Raw genomic sequence first — 16,713 nt, forward strand, 5'->3', positions numbered from 1 at the left:
TATCTTGCATACTGCAATGCAGCATTGCTTGTATTTTATAAGATACAATTTGCTATGAACAGCTTGACATATGACAGCGAGATTTTTATTGTCAAGCCTCTGACTTTTTGTCGCAAAAAGCTCGACATAGTGATAGTGATCCAGTGGCGGTGTAAGCTAACTTCTTAAAAGCTTTATGTTTTAGAAGGTGGAAGAACTGGATGCTTTATACTTTGTATATAGACGCCTCATGTTACGAAGTTGCCGTCAGGCACATGTCCAATGTCATTGACCTCATTTTCATGGTTCAGTGACTACTTGGGGAAAAAAATTGTATTTATGTAAATTTCTCTCTTATAATAAATATTAGGATACATATATTTGGTATGTGCTTACCTTGCAAGGTCCTCATGCACATCAGACAGTTTTCACTTGCCCTGGACCATATTTCATGGAACAGTGAACAAGGTCAAGTTTTGGTGGTCAAGTTCATATCTTGGATACTATAAGCAGTAGGTCTAGTATATTCTGTGTATGGGAGAACTGGAAGGTTTTCATGTCCAACTGGCAGGTGCCATCTGACCTTGACCTCATTTTCATGGTTCAATTGTTAGTGTCAAGTTTTTGAGTTTTGGTCTTTTTTTCTAATACTATATGCAATAGGTCAACTATATTTTGTGTATGAAAATATTTGATATATGTTATAATGTAAGTCGCACAGGTTTTATTAGACCGTGACCTCAATTTCACGGATCATTGATCAGTGTTTTTTTTGTATTGGTCTGTTTTTGTCTTAAACTATAAGCAATAGGTCAACTATATTTGTTGTATTTATTAATTGCTAGATGTACATGTCTGCCTGAAATGGTTCATTGGCCCTTTCCTAATTTTTATGGTTCTTTGGTCAATGTTTAGTTTTCTTGGTTAATGTTAAGTTTATGTGACAGTTGTTATAAAGCTATGTATTTAGGACTATCAACATATTATCAATGATTAGTAAAGAAGGCGAGACATTTCAGTGTGTGCACTCTTATTGTATACATTACAGTTTTACATCTGGTAAACATGTTTTAGTCTAAAGAAATAATAACTTGATTTTCAGATACATGGTAAAAATGGAGTTATTTTAAGTCCTGGGCATATTCAGTGGTAAGTATAACTCAAATAAAACTTACTGAAAACACGTCTTTAACTCATTTGGCTCACCCTTGTACACATTAATATTTTCACTTGTAAGACAATTTGTATTCTAGTAAGTCAATTTGAATAGTATTCTAGGAAGTCTATTATAGGAATTCCATTTGCATTGTACTCTAGGATGTCCATTTGTATTCTAGTAAGTCCATTTGTGTTCTAGGAAGTCAATTTGTATTCTAGTAAGTCCATTTGTATTCTAGGAAGTCCATTTGTGTTCTAGGATGTCCATTTGTATTCTAGTAAGTCCATTTGTTTTCTAGGAAGTCCATTTGTGTTCTAGGAAGTCAATTTGTATTCTAGTAAGTCCATTTGTATTCTAGGAAGTCCATTTGTGTTCTAGGATGTCCATTTGTATTCTAGTAAGTCCATTTGTTTTCTAGGAAGTCCATTTGTGTTCTAGGAAGTCCATTTGTATTCTAGAAAGTCCATTTGTGTTCTAGAAAGTCCATTTGTATTCTAGGAAGTCAATTTGTATTCTAGTAAGTCCATTTGTATTCTAATAAGTCCATTTGTATTCTAGTAAGTCCATTTGTATTCCAGTAAGTCCAATTGTGTGCTAGGAAGCCCAATTTTGTTCTAGGATGTCAATTTGTACTCTAGGTATTCTAGGAAGTCCATTTGTATTCTAGTAAGTCAATTTGTATTCTAGTAAATTTTATTCTAATAAGTCCATTTGTATTCTAGTAAGTCCATTTGTATTCTTGTAAGTCCATTTGTGTTCTAGGAAGTCAGTTTGTACTCTAGGTATTCTAGGAAGTTCATTTGTATTGTACAGAGTCTATTTGTAATTTTAAGAAGTGCATTGGTATTGTACGGAGTCAATTTGTGTTTTAAGAAGTACATTTATATTGATTTTTGTTTAAAGCTCTTTGGGGATAGAAATCTTGCGGCAGAGGTGTTAACTTACTGCTAAAAAGCTTATGTTTTAGAAGGTGGAAGACCTGGATGCTTCATACTTCATGTTATGAAAAAAAGTAAAATCACAAAAATACTGAACTTAGAGGAAAAATCAATTCGGAAAGTCCATAATCACATGGCAAAATCAAATAACAAAACGCATCAAAAATGAATGGACAAGAACTGTCATATTCCTGACTTGGTACAGACATTTTCAAATGTAGAAAATGGTGGATTAAACCTGGTTTTATAGCGTTAACCCTCTCACTTTGATGATGAAGTTTCTGTCTGTCATATGTCAATTGTCCTTGACGTCATTTTCATGGTTCAGTTACTACTTGAAAAAAAGTTAAGTTTAAATGGTCAAGTCCATATATCAGATATTATAAGCAATAAGTAAACTATATTTGGTGTATGGAATGATTGTAAGGTGTACATGTCCAACTGGCAGTTGTCATTTGACCTTGACCCCGGTTTCATAGTTCAGTGGTCAAAGTTAAGTTTTTGTCCTTTTTTTTCTTATGCTATATGCAATAGGTTAATTTTATTTGGTGTATGGAAAGATTTTATGATGTGCATGTCAGTCTTACAGGTTTTATTTGGCCTTGACCTTATTTTCAGTGTTAAGTTGTTGTTTTTTTGTCTGTTTTTCTTAAACTACAAGCATTAGGTCAACTATATTTGCTGTATTGAAGGATTGTATGGTGTATACGCTGGTCTGGCAGGTATCATCTGACTTTGACCTCATTTTCATGGTTCATTGGTCAAGTTTGTTTCTTAAATATTATGAGCAATAGGTCAACTGTATTTGATACATAGATTGATATAAGGTGTATGTGTATGTCTGGCATGGTTCATCTGACATCATTTTCACAGTTCCCTGAACATAGAAAATGATATTGCGAGTGGAGCATCCTTGTACTATGGACACATTCTTGTTTATAAAAATAAGAAGATGTGGTATGATTGCCAAGATACATGAATGATGCAACTCTCCGCCATTTATCAAATGACACAGAAATTAACAACTACAGGTCACCATACAACCGTCGTCAATGAGTTAAACCCTAACCATATTAATTCTCAGTGTTGGAGAATGTCCATTGTTGAAGATACACACATAGCAAGGTGAGTGACACAGGCCCTTTAAAGCCTCTTGTTATGGTCTGTTGATGAAGTTTTTATTTTGTGAATATATTTTGTTTCAAAGATTTAAAAGGCATGTTAGAACAATTTCTAGTAAACACTTAGTTATTGTTAAGTTTTCTTGGTTAAGTCAATCAAGAACTAAAGTAAAACCTTGTTGAACAATTAATTTTTATTGAACAGTACATGTAGTTATAAAACATCAAGCAACTATTATTTCTTCTATAGTATAAAAAAAAGATATCAGGAAATTCTATTCCTACTCAGATACAACAGGTAATTTAAACTAAGATATGACATCAATATATTGTGAAATAAGACAGATCTACAGTTAGGGATGTTCGCTTGTCATTTTGGAATGTTTGTCAGATTTACGGAATCCTCTGGTTTTAATGCCTTTTTGAATGCCTTAAAAAAAAATTGCCCATTGACCCCCATTATTCTTTTTTATAAATCTTTTACATGTATTATGATAAGCCATCTGTAATAGTCTTATAAAATTTGTTATTTTTAATAGTTTTGGAGAACTCAAACTTAGCTATGAAAAGTCAAGATAGAACATTTTCCCGTGAACAAGTATTGATTGACTAGCAGTCTGGCAAATAATAATGTAAAGTATTTCAAGAGAGAAATGAATTTCAATGAATTAGAACTTTGTCTTTATTAATTTTTGTTATAGTAATTTATAACACTGAATTGGATAGACCACAAGTTTGACATATGATTGTTCCAATATTGTTTTGGGAAAACTTCAGCACCCTGATATGTTCACTTTATATAATTTGACTTCCTTGGTTGTACTGCTTATTTGTCTAGTACATCCTATGAAGAGCTGACCAGTTGGAGTGAATGTAAGGGAAAATGGATATTCTATTCCATTGTCTGTTGTCTTTATGTATGTCATAAGTTGTCCAGAGTTGTTCAGGATGTGGAGGGTATTGGTATCAACATCAACTACAATGACATTGTCTTTTAGTGTTGTCACTATTCCTGATGGTCTGAACAAAAACTTCTTGTTGATTTCTGTATCCCCTTTGTATATGTTTATTATATCACCTCCCCGTCCTAACACTACCAATTTACCACTTCCTTCCTTTGGATGATAGTCTGACACATGTATGTTACCATTACTGGTTGTAGTAATATTGCCAGGATATCTAAACATAGGATGATTATGTTTTTCATGTTCATACACAGCTTCATGGTTTCCATTCTTATTCATTACAAACACTGCCCTCCTCCCTTTATTATTACCAGCTCCTAGTATGATCTGACCTCCACTGGTGATGTGAATGGCTATAGGGATGAAAGGATAAATGTCATACACACTGTCTGTTACTTTACCAGTGGTACTGCTAATCATTTGTAGTCTGTATTTACACTCTACTGCAAGAAGTAGATCACCAGATGCAGTTATTGCCATACCATTGACCTTGATGTTGAAGGTAGATATTGTCTTCAGACTGGATCCTTCAGGTTTTACTTTCTGTACCACTTCATCTGAATTACAAGATATCCACAGTGAATCATCATGACAGCTAGTTAAAGAACTTATCAAAGAAATGTTAGTCTGATATTGATTAACAACACGAAGAGAAACTTTGACTTCAGGTAATGGTATGTCTACTCTTTGTAGTACTCCAATGTTTGTCTGAGTTATCTCCCCAGGAATAAACTGTAGGGTTTTTCTACTTGATATTCCAGGCTTAGGTATAGATATTTCTGTTGATTTCTCAATTTTGTTGACTTCTTCAAAAAAAATTGTGATGTCAGTGGTATTAAGGAAATCCTGAAGATCCCGATACTTTTCCTCTATTTGTCTCTCGCTTTTGGAAATGGTGGTTTTAATTTCTTCATTAACTTTAGAAATAGTATTGTGGTTCTGGTCTAATTCATTTCTTAGTTTTGCGATATGTTTTTCAACTTCTTGCTTTAAAACTTTCTCATGGTTTAGAAGTTCTTTGCTTACTTTGGCATAGTTTGAATTCTCAGCATTTTGAAACTGGTTCAGTTGATATTTGGTTGCAGTAATTTCATCTTTTTCTTTTTGCAATTTAATTTGTCCTTTCTTCAGTTTCTCTATTTTCAAGTTATATACATCTCTAATTTCAGTTAGGTCATGTTTCTTGTGAACCTTAGCAATGCAAGTAGGGCAAACAAGTTTGTCACAATTTATACAAAAAAGGCATGATGATTGTTCTGAATGTTCTTGACATATAATGTTTTTAAAATCCAATTCTTCACCAGGCAGCCCTACATTCTTGATGTCTACTACCTTATGATATTTACCAATTCTCAGATGTATTTTATCTTTACATGTACTGCACATTAGAACTCCACAGGTCAGGCATTTCCATTTTATGTTCTTCTCAGTTTCACATAAATTACAGTTAATTGGCATCTGGCTTCTTATAACTGATTTAGAGAACGCCATTATTGAAGTTATTCTACTTCCTACTTTGTATCTAAGGTGAAAGATATACCTTGTTAAGGTGAAGGTAATGTATTGATTTGAAATCATTTAAATGAAGTTATATTTGGATATCATATCTTGATCAAAGCTATTGCACTAGTGTAAACTGTTTAAAGTTCTTTGTGATAATAAAACTATTCTTCCCTTGCGAAAGAACTTTATCTTATGATTTATGCTCTTTTAATAAGCTTATATGTCTGAACATAATTTAAATTCATTTAATTGAGCAACAAATGAAATTAATTTTACATTTATGTGTATTGAAGTATAAAAAATGTTAGGGAGAATTGATAAAGATATAGGCTTTTCTACATTTTATTGCTCTTATACAATGAGCAAGTAAAGATCTACAAATAGGTATAGATGGCTGAATTCTTTAATGATGATTTTTACAAATTTACAATGTTTTTACCCAATATCTTGAAAACTAAAGTAGAGAGATACTGTAGCTGGCACAAATTAATCAGCATGATCAAATATACAAAACTTCAAATAATGAAAAGGAAATCAAGACCAGATCTTAAAACATAAGTCAAATTTATAAATAGTTATTGTTTTTTGTGTTTGGGACAAGAATCAATTAAGAAAGAATGGGGCGGGGTGGGGGGGTGGGGGGGGGGCTGAAACTCAAACAGAAAAATTGATTAGCATTATACAAAGATTTTTGTTATGAGTTATATTCTTGTCTTCAATTATGTCCTTTGTTGAAGATGCACACAGACCTAGATGAGCAACACAGACTCTTTTAGAGGCTCTGGTTTGTAGTTGCCTTGATATGCTTATTATAACATTAAGCTGCCTGATGTATTTTCATTTGCATATTCATATTCAATCTCAAGTCATTTAGTTCAAAAATAAATATAGGCAGCTGTGATATGATTACCAGTTAGACAATCTTTCATCAGAGACAAACCGAAATAGAAGTTAACAACTGTAATTTGCTATACAGCTTTCAGGTGTATTACTGCCATTGATTTTCCAATATTAGTCTTTCAAAAAAATGTGCAGAATTTATCTTTGTTTCAAATAAAGATATACTTGGCATGAGTAAAGTTTTATTCTGTTCAGTACTATCGAAAAAAAAATCACACAACGTTTCATTGCATATAAGAAATAAACATCACCGGAAGTTAACCATTCAAAATTTCCCCCTTATTTCACCTGTAAACAAGCTTTAGTAACCATATATAAACCTCATGTTTTAAAAATATTCTTTAGAAACCCCAAATAAAAAAATAATGGTGCTTTAAAATATCCAAGATATATGTTGATAAGCCAAAAATGTATTACTTCAATAAAATGTAGGATTATAATTACCAACAACTTTCATATTCCAGGGAATATTTTTGTTTTCCCTATGTTTGTAAGCAAAATGTGATGTATCATGATTTGGTGATATTACACCTTAAGAAGACATTTTATTTGAATTTAAACTGAATCAGACGTTTTCCCTTTGTTATACTGGTTATTTCAAGCATTCCTGACAAGTTTTGTCATAATCATGCAGTTCAATAGTTTGAGAAAAATCTAGTATAATGTAAGATGACATCTACAGCGATTCATGCAAAATTTCTTTGAAAATCCAAATCAAGCCACATCATCTGCCTACAAACAGTTGTTTATGATACAAACTATATATATATATGACTTCATGATGATAAATACCACTAATTGACTTCTTTGTCTTCTTTATAAGATCTCTTTTGGTCTGTTTATACCTCTTATTTCATTAAAATTTCAACTTTTCAGGCCAATAATTAAAATAATGGGGTAAATTTCACCCATTTATGATAGAAATGTTATAAAAAATGAGTAATTGAAGTATTCAAGCAGAATGAACGATCCATATTAAAGTTTACCTTCTCCAATGAGCTGGTTTCAATAAGTCTCTAAGTATAACTAAAATCTTCCAAAGAGGGTCATAAAAACAGGGGCGTAGCTACCGGGAGGCACGACAGCAGGTGCATCCACGTCGTTTTCACAAAAAAAAATAGAAAAAAGAGAGAGATGAGTTTGTCAATCGGAATCCGATAGCGTGACAGGCATGTATTATCTAAGACTATTATGATTATGATATTTGTTTAACGTTCGGAGACTGTTGGTGTCTTTTCCGTTTGGTTTCAAAATAAAAAAAATATTGGAGATTATGACAAAATCGGAAGGTAATTTGTATCTTTTACAAGATTTGAATTTGTAATACTCAGTCTAAGACATGTAGTTTAGGAGCACATTTAACAGTGTACAGTTCATCAGTTTGGTACCAATCGGCATTAGATTTATCAGATCCCTTGGATGGTGAAAATATGCCGAGGCGATGTGGTCAACAGACTATAAGAGCCAACCACCCTGCAACCACGCCAAAACAGTATTGTAAAGTTTCATTATTTTTTGCGTTCATAGACCAAATGATAAGGGAACTGTCTGGAGAGTGGAGTCGCGTCAAGTATTATCAGAAAATCACTTCTTTGCGCTGTATCTGCTTCATCCTGTTGTAGGAAATATCACAAACGAATAAATCTCGATATTGTCTGAGACATACGAAACTGACCTGGAATGTAATTTTGACGAATTCAATTGGGAGGTCGCTCGATGCCGAACACGTACACTGGTTTATTACATCTCGCGAGTGCTACCATCATGACCATGCCATGATGGAGATCTTTCAGTCACGGTACTACGTATGTAATTGAAAACAAATGTACGATCAACAATGAACAACGACAGTTACATAGCATTACTGCATATTCATCGGGTTTCAGTGTGAATATTGACAGAGTAATGGAGAAGTTTGTTTCTGCCCAGACCCGAAGAGCAGATTTTGGACAATTTTGAGTAAATTCTGTATCAAAAATATGTGTTGTTTATGTATTACTATATTCAGAAAATTTATTAATAGTTTTACATTCATGAATTTTTATCTACATATAGCTCCTCTTTTAACCGTCCTATGACCGAAAACCGAAAAAAAACCATTTTTCTGCAAATAGGGTCCCAAAATTTTTTGTTGCTTCCACATCCTTCCATTCTAGCTACGCCCCTGAAAAAGCTTCTCTTTTAGTGAATAATTTGTAGTTACTGCTTTAAAAATAATTTCATTTAGGCCGTAGTTTTTTTATTTTTAGTTTTACAAACCCTCCTACCCTAATTTTTGCCAAATAGGAAAAAAAATAATATTAAAAATGTTGATTTTTATTTTTTTTTCTCCTCCGACCGAGTGTTTTTCATGCAAAAAAAAATAATTTTTAGTTCATAACTGCATGAAAGAATCTAAATTTATGCTCTTGGTGATTTAGTAAGTTGTTGCACATTGATTTTCAATTCAAACCTTGTCAAGAAAAAAAAAATGGTTGTTACACTAGTAGAAAATCTCCTGGTGAAATAAAAAAAATAATTTTGATATTGACGGTTGGTACTAAAAAAAAAATCAGCAGCAGCAGCAGTTTTTTTTTTTTTTTTTTCGTCCTCCTACCCATTGGTTTTGTCAAAAAATTTCGTAAAACTAAAAATATAATAACTATGGCCTTACTTATAACTATTTGTTTATTAAAGTATTGTGTAGGAACATTTTTCTGTTAGAGCAGAATATTTGTTAGAGCAGAATATAAGAGATAAGGAGAAAACGCTCCCCAATACTTGAGTATGGCTTGTTCTGTAAACTAGAATTCATTGTAGAGTCCTTTTTAAAGAATTTTTGTCTCATAAAATGTGTTTTGGAGACTCAATCTACTCGGAATATTTCATTTTTTGTAATATTTCACTATAGTAAGAAATTTTAACACATGAGGTTAAAGGTGCATGTACAGCTTCAAATATTAGGTTTATTAAATACCACCATTGATTTTCCCCTATAAGTCTTTGTTGAATTTTCACTTTTCAAAAATTTGTGCAGAATTAACCTTTGCTTTAAAAATAAAGAAATACTTGGCATGAGTAAAGCTTTATCATGTCCAGTACTATAGAAAAAATTTCACCTAAAATTTTATTGTATATAAGAAAATAACCATCACTGGAAGTTAACCAATCAAAATAACCCTCTTACTTGCCCTGTGTACAAACTTTAGTAACCATGTAACCTCAAGGTTCCAAAATATTTTATAGAAACCCGAAATAAAAAAAAATGGTGTGTTCAAATACACAAGATATATGTTTGTGACCCAGAAATGTTTTTACTGCAATGAAATGTGGGATTAATTACCTACAACTATCTTTCAAGGGAATTTGTTTTTGGCCTATTTTCTTTTGCAGGCAGATGTGATGACTACCTTGATTTGGTGGTATTATGAGCAAAACCTATAACACATAGTCAGCTATAAAAGGACATGAAAGACAAATGTAAAGCAGTTAAAGTTTATAATTCATTTTGTTATAGGCTTTGTGTACATGCATACATTGTAAAGTTGAACCAGCATAGAAGCCTGTATAAACCTGTGGTGTCTTGCCTTCAGAAGTTGAAAGTCCAATTAAATAAAAAGATGAAAGAGGTTGGTATGTTTAATATATGCATGAATATGTATCGAAATATTCTGAGAGAATTACGAAAGCTGTAACAAATTTCTTATATTGAAAAAATAAAGGTTTCTAACAGGATGGAAAGTTTCTGTGCTGATAACCTTTAGGGTATCACAATAGCAATGGTTAAACAGTTTACCAAATTGTAGTTTGAATTCTTTTCCAACAAACTGATCAACTGGTAAAATATTTTAACAAATTGCTCAAGTGACAGGATTAAGTGCTGTGAATTAAAACGTTATACTTACCATCTAGGTCCTGATAGTTGATGTCTTCATCTTGAATTCAAACAAAATAATGCCTTACTATAATAAGAGTCACTGTTATTGTAGGTATAATTTTGGCATGAAAACTTCTATCATAAATACTGTATATTTTATAAATAAATAGTTTTAAACATTGTTTTGGAATGTATGATTTATTTTTTGATGCGTTTTGATATTTGATTTTGATTTTGCCATGTGATTATGGACTTTCCAAATTGATTTCCCTCAGTATTTTTGTGATCTTACTTTTTATAGCTCTGTTTTCCAACAGCAAGTTACTGTGTAATTGTAATTTGGATATTTTTCTAAAACAAATACTATTCTGCTTATATTATAGGGAAATTATTTACATTGCAGTGACTTGACTGTTAGTGTTGCTCTCCACCAATTGCAACTTATTCAAAATTCTGACCAAATTGCAATGTTTTACCAAATTGTTCAACTGGTTAGAATATTGAACAAATTGTTCAGTCAAAATGTGAAAGTGCAAGGTGATAAAATAAAACATTCTTACAATCCTATAAGACTTTTTTTTTATCTTTATTAATCCTATAAGACTTTTTTTTTTTATCCTATAAGACTTTAACTGCATTTTAATGATGTTGTTACAAAATCAGTCTATCAGTTTGTATAGGTATAGCATAGTCATTTCCGTGCTGAAGGGACTGTTATTATTTTGAATTGCTATAAAAATGTCCAAACTAAGCTTTCATATAATTTTTCTTCCTAAAAGTATTCTATATTCATATAAATCAGATATCATTTTAAATAAAACATCATATATTCAGTAAAATATGTGTGAAATAACAATATACCATTGATAAGTTTCCATGGGGAGATAACCTTAAATATTATTCTTTTGAATAAAGACTTTTTGAAAGAAAAAATGATTAATCATTATCTCCCCATGGAAACTTCCTACAAACATATTGCAATTTTACACATATTTTACTGAATATGAACTGTTTTAATTCACATAATGTCTGATTCTTATGAATAAAGAATTACTTCGAATCTAATGTGAAAATTCTGCACTTTTGTACTTATATAACACTCATATTGATTTGATAAAGAGCAGATGATATAAACCATAGTTTCTTAAATAAAAATGAATTGAAACATTTTAAGAAAATAAATAATTGGATTCCTTGCGAGCGAGCCCAACAAAAAATGTTCATTTTGATCTCTTGCAATGTCCAAATGTAATCAATGTTGAAATATCAATTGATCAAATCAACCAATATGTATGTAAAAAAAAGTACACTTCTAGTACCTTGAGACTTTAAATGTTCTAAGTGCTTGTAGCAATTAGGTTCTCAAGACTACATGTATTTATAAATGGAAGGGGACATTGAACTCATTCAGTGGAAGATTCATGCCAAAATGGAAGTTTTGACTGTGAAGCAGACAAAATATCAGGATTTTGGAAAAACCCTGAAAAAAAATCAATGAAAAGCCAACCAGGCTTGTGCTTTGCACAATTAATGTTGAATATAAAAATAAGAAGATTTGGTATGATTGCCAATGAGACAACAAGGCAGCTATTTAAGGCAAGAAAATGCATCTTAAATGAAGGAAATGTAGCAAAAAATGCATATTACTGATTATAAAACCTTATTTTATTTTCTCTTTTGCAGAATTTTCTCTCTCCAGAATATTTAGAAGATATCTGTGGCTGTGAACTTCCAAAGGAATTTTTAAGAATAAAATGAAATTTGAATAAATTGAACAGATACATGTGTATGCTCCTTAATTTTAAGCAATACACATATTTGTGAACTATTTTATTCAACACAATAATAAAAGAAGGAAAGGACAAGGTACACTAAGGACCGTATTTGGCCCCCTATTTTGTCAAAAAATCATTTTCATCTTATAAATGAACTGAGCATCATAAAATATCTTAATATATCTGTTCTTTGGTACCACATGCCTAATTTGTCTTCTAGTATTGCAGAAACCTGATTTTGGGTTGGCTAAAGTGTTTTGATAATGTCAAAAGATAGAAAAATGTTCATTTGTCGACTACAATCCTTCGTTTTTAAAGGCCTCCGCCAACGTTAGCCAAAGTAATAATTAGTGATAAAGATGGCATACAAATGGGGTTTTCTGAATATGAAAAGAAATTATTGGCTCACGTTGGCGGAGGTGCTCAGAAGTTAAAAAATCTCTCGTAAAAAAACAACAATTTGCGTCAAAATAGTAGTATCTGATCGAAATCAGAGAAAGGGCTGAAAATATCTGCATTTGGCTGTTTCGGAAAGACACCCTCAACTAAAGCGAGAATACTTCGATAGGTGCACAAGGTTTTCAGTTGTAGGATTTTTCCATCATTCAGTTTCAAATTGTATTTTTTGATATCTTTATATCAAGGTGTATTGTGTTTTATCGATTTAAATCAACACCTTACATATAGTGAAAACATATGCACTCGACACACACGATAATCAGGCGTTTTGCAATACACCTTATTGCTAATCCCGAGTGACCCGGCCGCTTGAACTTTTGACGCATACAACAATCACTTTTCCGTTGTGGCGTCAGATATTATGTTTTATGACGTCAAAATTTTACGGGAACCTGTGTGATATCCAGTAATGGTGGACAAATAGCGATAAGGTGTATTGTCCACCTGGTTGATTCACATTATAAAATAAAGCGAGAAAAAAAATAATAATTATACCCCCGCTTTAAAAAAAGGGGGGTATACTGTTTTACCTCTGTCTGTCTGTCCGTCCGTCAGTCCGTCCATCAGTCCGTCCGTCAGTCAGTCCGTCCCATGAAACTTTCGTCACATTTTTCTCAGGAACTACACATCCACCCTTTCTGTAATTTGGTATCAACATTTATATATGTCAGCCATACCGTGTGATGCGTTTTCAGATTCATCACTTGACAACTTCCTGTTTACCGAACACTTGTCTGATTTTACCCATGATAGCCAAGTTGAAAATTTTCGTCACACTTCAATACAAGGATTTCTGAAATTTGGTTTCAGGATTTATATAAGTCAGCTATACCGTGTGATGCGTTTTCAGATTCATCACTCGACAACTTCCTGTTTACTGAAAATTTTCGTCACATTTTTCTCAGGAACTACAATACAAGGATTTCTGAAATTTGGTTTCAGGATTTATATAAGTCAGCTATACCGTGTGATGCGTTTTCAGATTCATCACTCGACAACTTCCTGTTTACGGAACACTTGCATATTTTTACACTATTAATATTATCCACTTGCGGCGGGGGTATCATCAGTGAGCAGTAGCTCGCAGTTTCACTTGTTTTAAACTATTTTTCCTTTTTGGGGTTCTTTGGAATAATGTGTAAATTCGGGACAGGATATCTTGGGTCAAGTCTGTAATTGCATACAACTTTGCAAAAGACCACCGCCAAAAAGAACAAGTTAATAATTTTCACATGTAAAAGAAACAAAATGAGAGGTAGTCCCAGGGAGGTAGTTAGCCTTAGTCCCAGAATTTTTTTTTTTCATATCTATCATGACTTTACAGTATGCCTATAAATACATATATTTACCACGTGTAAGACATTGTGAGAACCTAGTGTAGTGGTATCGCGTCGGCATTCTAATGCCGCGATTTACGTTCTAATCTCACTGACAATTAGATATAGGAAGATGTGGTGTCAGTGCCAGTGAGACAACTCTCCATCCAAATAAATATTAAAAAAACGTAAACCATTATAGGTTAATGTACAGCCATCAACATGGAGCCTTGGCTCACACCGAACAACAAGCTAGGCTATAAAGGGCCCCAAAATTACTAGTGTAAAATCATTCTTATACTCTAACGCTAACGAAATAGAAGACTGGATAAGAATGTCAGTTTGCCGGAAGAAATCTCAGTTCTATAACAATCAGTGAGCCAGGAACCGAGGCTACAGCAGTTCGTACGATATAACATGGTAGCGAATTCTGCAGAGGTTTTCCGCTTATTTGAGTTTTAAACTTTCAAACCTTCTATGCGAAAGTAAAACATATTGTTTGCAATTAATTTACAATTTTACATTTTGATCATTGCCAATAAAATTTTTGTTATATATATGATAGAATGAAAGTTGTGACCTCAGTTTACCTGGTTTACAACAATAAAACATTTGTTGTTGCAATTTTCATTGATCATGTTGATGCAAATGAATTTCCCGAATTTTTTATTCTTCAAAATGAAATAAATAGAAAGGTGTCCTTAATATGTTTTATGTTAACCGGACATTAACCAAATGCCTTTGATTTATGTTAACAAAATATCTGGTACATGCATCCTACTGTCTAAACATGAACCTTGTGATACATAGATATAGGAAGATGTGGTGTGAGTGCCAATGAGTCAACTCTCCATCCAAATAACAATTTATAAAAGTAAACCATTATATGTCAATGTACGACCTTCAACACGGAGCCATGGCTCACTCCGAACAACAAGCTATAAAGGGCCCCAAAATTACTAGTGTAAAACCATTCAAACGGGAAAACCAACGGTCTAATCTATATAAAAAACGAGAACTGAACGAGAAACACTTAGAAATGACATAAACAAACGACAACTATACTGTATATCAGATTCCTGACATAGGACAGATGCAAACATTTGCATGTTTTGATAATTTGCAAACAAAGAGTCAAATTCTACGGTCTACATCTCGAGGCCATTAAACCATAAAGGGGGGGGGGGATTTTTTTTGTTTTTCTTTGGGGGGAGATTTATAATTTTACACCTGTTTTTAATCTTATAAAAATTTGCAGTACATCGAATCAATAAACACTTATTTAATCATACCACATCTCTTTTTTTAGCTCACCTGGCCCAAAGGGCCAAGTGAGCTTTTCCCATCACTTGGCGTCCGTCGTCCGTCGTCTGTCGTCCGTCGTCGTCCGGCGTCGTTAACTTTTACAAAAATCTTCTCCTCTGAAACTACTGGGCCAAATTACACCAAACTTGGCCAAAATCATCATTGGGGTATCTAGTTTAAAAAATATGTCCGGTGACCCGGCCAACCATCCAAGATGGCCGCCATGGCTAAAAATAGAACATAGGGGTAAAATGCAGTTTTGGCTTATAACTCAAAAACCAAAGCATTTAGAGCAAATCTGACTGGGGTAAACTTGTGTAACAGGTCAAGATCTATCTGCCCTGAAATTTTCAGATAAATCGGATAACCTGTTGTTGGGTTGCTGCCCCTGAATTAGTAATTTTAAGGAAATTTTGCTGTTTTTGGTTATTATCTTGAATATTATTATAGATAGAGATAAACTGTAAACAGCAATAATGTTCAGCAAAGTAATATTTACAAATAAGTCAACATGACCGAAATGGTCAGTTGACCCCTTTAGGAGTTATTGCCCTTTATAGTCAATTTTTAACCATTTTTCGTAAATCTTAGTAATCTTTTACAAAAATCTTCTCCTCTGAAACTACTTGGCCAAATCAATCCAAACCTGGCCACAACCATCTTTGGGGTATGTAGTTTGAAAAATGTGTCCAGTGACCCAGCCATCCAATCAAGAAGGCCGCCATGGCTAAAAATAGAACCTTGGGTAAAATGCAGTTTTTGGCTTATAACTCAAAAACCAAAGCATTTAGAGTAAATCTGACATAGGTAAATTTGTTTATCAGGTCAAGATCTACCTGCCCTGAAATTTTCAGATGAATTGGACAACCCGGTTTTGGGTTGCTGCCCCAGAATAAGTAATTTTAATGAAATTTTGCTGTTTTTGGTTATTATCTTGAATACTATTATAGATAGAGATAAACTGTAAACAGCAATAATGTTCAGCAAAAAAAGATTTGCAAATAAGTCAACATGACCGAAATGGTCAGTTGACCCCTTTAGGAGTTATTGCCCTTAATAGTCAATTTTTAACCATTTTTCGTAAATCTTAGTAATCTTTTACATCTTCTCCTCTGAAACTACTTGGCCAAATTACACCAAACTTGGCCAAAATCATCATTGGGGTATCTTGTTTAAAAAACGTGTCCGGTGACCCGGCCAACCATCCAAGATGGCCGCCATGGCTAAAAATAGAATATAGGGGTAAAATGCAGTTTTGGGCTTATAACTCAAAAACCAACGCATTTAGAGGGAATCTGACAAGGCGTAAAATTTTGTAACAGGTCAAGATCTATCTGCCCTGAAATTTTCAGATAAATCGGATAACCTGTTGTTGGGTTGCTGCCCCTGAATTAGTAATTTTAAGGAAATTTTGCTGTTTTTGGTTATTATCTTGAA

The 16,713-nt window shown here is 33.0% G+C and overlaps 2 protein-coding genes across 3 annotated transcripts in view; one reads left to right on the forward strand and one right to left on the reverse strand.

The window, feature by feature from the left end:
• LOC139520808 (uncharacterized) overlaps positions 1–12,366 on the forward strand; it is an 87,403-nt gene extending 75,037 nt beyond the window's left edge. For both annotated transcript variants that reach the window (XM_071313768.1, XM_071313769.1), the window contains exons 30-32: positions 1,082–1,128; positions 10,062–10,173; positions 12,105–12,366. In XM_071313768.1, coding sequence (XP_071169869.1) covers positions 1,082–1,128; positions 10,062–10,173; positions 12,105–12,179 — 234 coding nt within the window. In that variant the 3' untranslated portion in view covers positions 12,180–12,366. The remainder of the gene's footprint in view (positions 1–1,081; positions 1,129–10,061; positions 10,174–12,104) is intronic.
• LOC139520780 (uncharacterized) lies at positions 3,380–5,691 on the reverse strand. The gene has a single exon (XM_071313715.1). The coding sequence runs from the start codon at positions 5,651–5,653 to the stop codon at positions 3,971–3,973; it is 1,683 nt and encodes a 560-aa protein (XP_071169816.1). The 5' UTR covers positions 5,654–5,691; the 3' UTR covers positions 3,380–3,970.
• Positions 12,367–16,713: the final 4,347 nt, after the last annotated feature.

This window comes from Mytilus edulis, chromosome 4, assembly GCF_963676685.1.
Source record: "Mytilus edulis chromosome 4, xbMytEdul2.2, whole genome shotgun sequence".
Lineage (NCBI taxonomy): Eukaryota > Metazoa > Mollusca > Bivalvia > Mytilida > Mytilidae > Mytilus > Mytilus edulis.

Coding starts and splice junctions, on each gene's coding strand:
- LOC139520780 (XM_071313715.1), bottom strand. CDS start 5,653: ATGGCGTTCTCTAAATCAGTTATAAGAAGCCAGATGCCAATTAACTGT.